Genomic DNA, 7,500 nt, shown 5'->3' on the forward strand with positions numbered 1-7,500 from the left:
CTACAGGCCAATCAGAGCCACCTACATATAGGCCAATCAGAGCCACCTACATATAGGCCAATCAGAGCCACCTACATATAGGCCAATCAGAGCCACCTACATATAAGGCCAATCAGAGCCACCTACATATAAGGCCAATCAGAGCCACCTACATATAAGGCCAATCAGAGCCACCTAAAGGCCAATCAGAGCCATTATTTGTTTACCAAGTTCCTCATGACCTGTAGATTCTGTGTGCCAAAATCGAAAAGTGTTACCAAATTCTGCTTGAGTTATTAGACCATGTCAAGCAAAGAAATGAAAATAATGAGAACAGGTTTCAGAATAACAGCTGTGAACCTCTAACTAGTACAGTAACTCATGACTTTTCCCAGGGAGTAATACGTCATTAGTTACAGTTGGAAGAAGTAAAAGAGTAATACGCAATATGACTTTTTAAAAAGTAACACTGAATCTAGTAGTTTACCTTGTATATAGAGACGAAGGACCCTAGGAAAGCCCCCAGCTGGAAGTTCTCTTTGTTGTAGAAGAGAGAGGGGAGGCGGGACGGCTTCGTGAAGACCTGGCGGAACGCTGACGGAACCTTCAGACAACACTGGATCAGGTAGCCCACACTGAACATACGGATGAATCCCTGGAAACATGAATATAACATTATTATAACCTTCAGACAACACTGGATCAGGTAGCCCACACTGAACATACGGATGAATCCCTGGAAACATGAATATAACATTATTATAACCTTCAGACAACACTGGATCAGGTAGCCCACACTGAACATACGGATGAATCCCTAGAAACATGAATATAACATTATTATAACCTTCAGACAACACTGGATCAGGTAGCCCACACTGAACATACGGATGAATCCCTGGAAACATGAATATAACATTATTATAACGTCGTTATAACCTTCAGACGACACCGGATCAGGTAGCCATGGAAACCACATTAATACATTACGATTTCAGTTTCTAAACTGAGACGCAACATCACCAGACTTCTGGGAACGCTTGTGAAGCCAACCAGGCCGACCAGGCACACCAGGACAACCAAGATAACCAGGACAACCAGGCCGACCAGGACAACCAGGACAACCAAGATGACCAGGACAACCAGGCCGACCAGGCACACCAGGACAACCAGGCCGACCAGGCACACCAGGACAACCAAGATAACCAGGACAACCAGGCCGACCAGGACAACCAGGACAACCAGGCCGACCAGGCACACCAGGACAACCAAGATGACCAGGACAACCAGGCCGATCAGGACAACCAGGCACACCAGGACGACCAGGCCAACCAGGCACACCAGGACAACCAAGATGACCAGGCCGACCAGGCACACCAGGACGACCAGGCCAACCAGGCACACCAGGACAACCAAGATAACCAGGACAACCAGGCCGACCAGGACAACCAGGCCGACCAGGACAACCAGGCACACCAGGCACACCAGGACAACCAGGCCGACCAGGCACACCAGGACAACCAAGATGACCAGGACAACCAGGCCGACCAGGCACACCAGGACGACCAAGATGACCAGGATAACCAGGCCGACCAGGACAACCAAGATGACCAGGACAACCAGGCCGACCAGGACGGGACTTGGGGTTAAAGAAGTCATTGAGAGAAATGAAACATTCTTCCTTAGTTGTTCATTGTCTCTCAATCTAAAGGCACATCCCTGATTGGAGCCAATGCCATATTACTACTCCAGCCTTGTGAAAGTGACAAAGACATGTTTTTATCTTCATTTTAAAAAAATGACTTTATATCGAAGGAGTGCGTTGACGGCCTGCACACGCACAGTCCAGCAAGAGACAACCATTAGACCAGATGACGTGTTTCTGCGCACAAGCTTATAGCTAGCCAACGTCGCCATGACATCGCCTACAAGCATGATATGAGATTTCTATTGGAGAAGCAGTTTCTGCCTATCTTCACACTGTACCGTCTTTCACAATAAACTTTATTGACCATCTACATGGAAATTAATTTTGTGAAGTCAGCATACAAACACCCCACCTAGATAATACACTATAGTCAGGGCTGTCAAATACCCAAGATAATACACTATAGTCAGGGCTGTCAAATACCCAAGATAATACACTATAGTCAGGGCTGTCAAATACCCAAGATAATACACTATAGTCACCTTAATGTTTTGTACATTCAGTGTACAGTGCTGTGAAATTACTTGAAACTCCTCCCAGACTCAAGGGTTTATTCTGAGGACCTCAGAGAGCTCTTTTGATCTTGGCATAACATGTTACCACACACCTGTATGTTTAAGACCAAACCAGACCCAGTTTCCGATCTTCATGGAAGGCTGGACCCTACCAAACCAGACCCAGTTTCTGACCTTCATGGAAGGCTGGACCCTACCAAACCAGACCCAGTTTCTGATCTTCATGGAAGGCTGGACCCTACCAAACCAGACCCAGTTTCTGACCTTCATGGAAGGATGGACCCTACCAAACCAGACCCAGTTTCTGATCTTCATGGAAGGCTGGACCCTACCAAACCAGACCCAGTTTCTGACCTTCATGGAAGGATGGACCCTACCAAACCAGACCCAGTTTCTGATATTCATGGAAGGCTGGACCCTACCAAACCAGACCCAGTTTCTGACCTTCATGGAAGGATGGACCCTACCAAACCAGACCCAGTTTCTGATCTTCATGGAAGGCTGGACCCTACCAAACCAGACCCAGTTTCCGAGCTTCACGGAATGCTGGACCCTACCAAACCAGACCCAGTTTCCGATCTTCACGGAAGGCTGGACCCTACCAAACCAGACCCAGTTTCTGATCTTCATGGAAGGCTGGAACCTACCAAACCAGACCCAGTTTCCGATCTTCACGGAAGGCTGGAACCTACCAAACCAGACCCAGTTTCTGATCTTCATGGAAGGCTGGACCTTCCAAGTTGCTCTCTAATGTTTTCTATGCATCACCTGTTTTGGTGCACCTGATTCTATGATAAAGGTGGGGGTTGGGCCACCTGATTCTATGATAAAGGTGGGGGTTGGGCCGCCTGATTGTATGATAAAGGTGGGGGTTGGGCCGCCTGATTCTATGATAAAGGTGGGGGTTGGGCCATCTGATTCTATGATAAAGGTGGGGGTTGGGCCGCCTGATTCTATGATAAAGGTGGGGGTTGGGCCGCCTGATTCTATGATAAAGGTGGGGGTTGGGCCGTCTGATTCTATGATAAAGGTGGGGGTTGGGCCGCCTGATTCTATGATAAAGGTGGGGGTTGGGCCGTCTGATTCTATGATAAAGGTGGGGTGTAAAACCTGCCTTCTTAAATCATTGCAAAGTGTATCTCACCTTGACACAGTAGACTATGCAGTTGTCCTGGTAGTGACCAGGTATCTCACCTTGACATAGTAGACTATGCAGTTGTCCTGGTAGCGACCAGGTATCTCACCTTGACACAGTAGACTATGCAGTTGTCCTGGTAGCGACCAGGTATCTCACCTTGACACAGTAGACTATGCAGTTGTCCTGGTAGCGACCAGGTATCTCACCTTGACACAGTAGACTATGCAGTTGTCCTGGTAGCGACCAGGTATCTCACCTTGACACAGTAGACTATGCAGTTGTCCTGGTAGTGACCAGGTATCTCACCTTGACATAGTAGACTATGCAGTTGTCCTGGTAGCGACCAGGTATCTCACCTTGACACAGTAGACTATGCAGTTGTCCTGGTAGCGACCAGGTATCTCACCTTGACACAGTAGACTATGCAGTTGTCCTGGTAGCGACCAGGTATCTCACCTTGACACAGTAGACTATGCAGTTGTCCTGGTAGCGACCAGGTATCTCACCTTGACACAGTAGACTATGCAGTTGTCCTGGTAGCGACCAGGTATCTCACCTTGACACAGTAGACTATGCAGTTGTCCTGGTAGTGACCAGGTATCTCACCTTGACACAGTAGACTATGCAGTTGTCCTGGTAGCGACCAGGTATCTCACCTTGACACAGTAGACTATGCAGTTGTCCTGGTAGCGACCAGGTATCTCACCTTGACACAGTAGACTATGCAGTTGTCCTGGTAGCGACCAGGTATCTCACCTTGACACAGTAGACTATGCAGTTGTCCTGGTAGCGACCAGGTATCTCACCTTGACACAGTAGACTATGCAGTTGTCCTGGTAGCGACCAGGTATCTTACCTTGACACAGTAGACTTTGCAGTTGTCCTGGTAGCGACCCGGTATCTCACCTTGACACAGTAGACTATGCAGTTGTCCTGGTAGCGACCAGGTATCTCACCTTGACACAGTAGACTATGCAGTTGTCCTGGTAGCGACCAGGTATCTCACCTTGACACAGTAGACTATGCAGTTGTCCTGGTAGCGACCAGGTATCTCACCTTGACACAGTAGTCTATGCAGTTGTCCTGGTAGCGACCAGGTATCTCACCTTGACACAGTAGACTATGCAGTTGTCCTGGTAGCGACCAGGTATCTCACCTTGACACAGTAGACTATGCAGTTGTCCTGGTAGCGACCAGGTATCTCACCTTGACACAGTAGACTATGCAGTTGTCCTGGTAGCGACCAGGTATCTCACCTTGACACAGTAGACTATGCAGTTGTCCTGGTAGCGACCAGGTATCTCACCTTGACACAGTAGACTATGCAGTTGTCCTGGTAGCGACCAGGTATCTCACCTTGACACAGTAGACTATGCAGTTGTCCTGGTAGCGACCAGGTATCTCACCTTGACACAGTAGACTATGCAGTTGTCCTGGTAGCGACCAGGTATCTCACCTTGACACAGTAGACTATGCAGTTGTCCTGGTAGCGACCAGGTATCTCACCTTGACACAGTAGACTATGCAGTTGTCCTGGTAGCGACCAGGTATCTCACCTTGACACAGTAGACTATGCAGTTGTCCTGGTAGCGACCAGGTATCTCATCTTGACACAGTAGACTATGCAGTTGTCCTGGTAGCGACCAGGTATCTCACCTTGACACAGTAGACTATGCAGTTGTCCTGGTAGCGACCAGGTATCTCACCTTGACACAGTAGACTATGCAGTTGTCCTGGTAGCGACCAGGTATCTCACCTTGACACAGTAGACTATGCAGTTGTCCTGGTAGCGACCAGGTATCTCACCTTGACACAGTAGACTATGCAGTTGTCCTGGTAGCGACCAGGTATCTCACCTTGACACAGTAGACTATGCAGTTGTCCTGGTAGCGACCAGGTATCTCACCTTGACACAGTAGACTATGCAGTTGTCCTGGTAGCGACCAGGTATCTCACCTTGACACAGTAGACTATGCAGTTGTCCTGGTAGTGTTTACAGCATCGATGTCTGGGTCCATGCTTGCATCTGGAGACAGACAACACGGTCACTACAACTCTGTGTGTATGTGTGTGTGCTTGCTTGCAATTGTTACTGTGTGTGTGTGTGTGTGTGTGTGTAAACGTTACTGTGTGTGTGTCCTCACATAGATTCTAGCAGTCTCCTGGTGAGGGTGATGAGGGACTTCCTGCCGGATGCCGGGCTTCCTGTTGACCTCTGTGACTCTGTGTTGACGGATGTCTCCGGGGGTTGTGGATAGCTGTGCTCGGACAGGTTGGAGTGTGTTGGAATCTCCTCCTTCCCAACGATGAACCTGGGGAGGAACGCAATCACAACAGCACAGATATATATATATATATATATATATATATAGAGAGAGAGAGAGAGAGAGAGAAAGATAGATAAACACTTCCCCTAACCTCTAGCTATAACGGTCAGAACAGATCAGGTAGATACAGTGGGGCAAAAAAGTATTTAGTCAGCCACCAATTGTGCAAGTTCTCCCACTTAAAAAGATGAGAGAGGCCTGTAATTTTCATCATAGGTACACTTCAACTATGACAGACAAAATGAGGGGAAAAAATCCAGAAAATCACATTGTAGGATTTTTAATTAATTTATTTGCAAATGATGGTGGAAAATAAGTATTTGGTCACCTACAAACAAGCAAGATTTCTGGCTCTCACAGACCTGTAACTTCTTCTTTAAGAGGCTCCTCTGTCCTCCACTCGTTACCTGTATTAATGGCACCTGTTTGAACTTGTTATCAGTATAAAAGACACCTGTCCACAACCTCAAACACTCACACTCCAAACTCCACTATGGCCAAGAGCAAAGAGCTGTCAAAGGACACCAGAAACAAAATTGTAGACCTGCACCAGGCTGGGAAGACTGAATCTGCAATAGGTAAGCAGCTTGGTTTGAAGAAATCAACTGTGGGAGCAATTATTAGGAAATGGAAGACATACAAGACCACTGATAATCTCCCTCAATCTGGGGCTCCACACAGGATCTCACCCCGTGGGGTCAAAATGATCACAAGAACGGTGAGCAAAAATCCCAGAACCACACGGGGGGACCTAGTGAATGACCTGCAGAGAGCTGGGACCAAAGTAACAAAGCCTACCATCAGCAAGGGCATTGAAGATGACACGTGGCTGGGTCTTTCAGCATGACAATGATCCCAAACACACCGCCTGGGCAACGAAGGAGTGGCTTCGTAAGAAGCATTTCAAGGTCCTGGAGTGGCCTAGCCAGTCTCCAGATCTCAACCCCATAGAAAATCTTTGGAGGGAGTTGAAAGTCCATGTTGCCCAGCAACAGCCCCAAAACATCACTGATCTAGAGGAGATCTGCATGTAGGAATGGGCCAAAATACCAGCAACAGTGTGTGAAAACCTTGTGAAGACTTACAGAAAACGTTTGACCTCTGTCATTGCCAACAAAGGGTATATAACAAAGTATTGAGATAAACTTTTGTTATTGACCAAATACTTATTTTCCACCATAATTTACAAATAAATTCATTAAAAATCCGACAATGTGATTTTCTTTCTCATTTTGTCTGTCATAGTTGAAGTGTTCCTATGATGAAATTACAGGCCTCTCTCATCTTTTTAAATGGGAGAACTTGCACAATTGGTGGTTGACTAAATACTTTTTTGCCCCACTGTGTATCTATATAGATAAACACTTCCCCTAACCTCTAGCTATAACGGTAGTAGTACGCAAGTATAACACCATGGGACCACGCAGCCGTCATGCCGCTAAGGAAGGAGACGCGTTCTGTCTCCCTCCATCTCCCCCTCGGCCATCCATCTCCCCCCTCGGCCCTCCATCTCCCCCCTCGGCACTCCATCTCTCCCCGCTCGGCCCTCCATCTCCCCCCCGCGATCCCCCCCTCGGCCCTCCATCTCCCCCCCACGATCTCCACCCCTCCATCTCTCCCCCCTCGGCCCTCCATTTCCACCCCACGATCTCCCCTCCTCGGCCCTCCATTTTCCCCCCCTCGGCCCTCCATCTCCCCCCCCACGATCTCCCCCTCTCGGCCCTCCATCTCTTCCCCCTCGGCCCTCCATCTCCCCCCCACGATCTCCCCCTCTCGGCCCTCCATTTCTCCCCCCTCGGCCCTCCATCTCCCCCCACGATCTCCCCCCCTCGG

At 48.4% G+C, this 7,500-nt stretch overlaps 1 protein-coding gene across 1 annotated transcript in view; it reads right to left on the bottom strand.

Moving 5' to 3' along the window:
• The window catches only part of LOC139388245 (transmembrane protein 135-like), a 21,946-nt gene that overhangs the window by 6,991 nt on the left and 7,455 nt on the right, over positions 1-7,500 (bottom strand). The window contains exons 7-9 of the mRNA XM_071134794.1: positions 5,485-5,652; positions 5,297-5,366; positions 467-634 (exon numbers count right to left, since the gene is read on the bottom strand). Coding sequence (XP_070990895.1) covers positions 467-634; positions 5,297-5,366; positions 5,485-5,652 — 406 coding nt within the window. The remainder of the gene's footprint in view (positions 1-466; positions 635-5,296; positions 5,367-5,484; positions 5,653-7,500) is intronic.

The sequence above is a fragment of the Oncorhynchus clarkii genome, chromosome 29 (assembly GCF_045791955.1).
Source record: "Oncorhynchus clarkii lewisi isolate Uvic-CL-2024 chromosome 29, UVic_Ocla_1.0, whole genome shotgun sequence".
NCBI classification, from domain to species: Eukaryota; Metazoa; Chordata; class Actinopteri; order Salmoniformes; family Salmonidae; genus Oncorhynchus; species Oncorhynchus clarkii.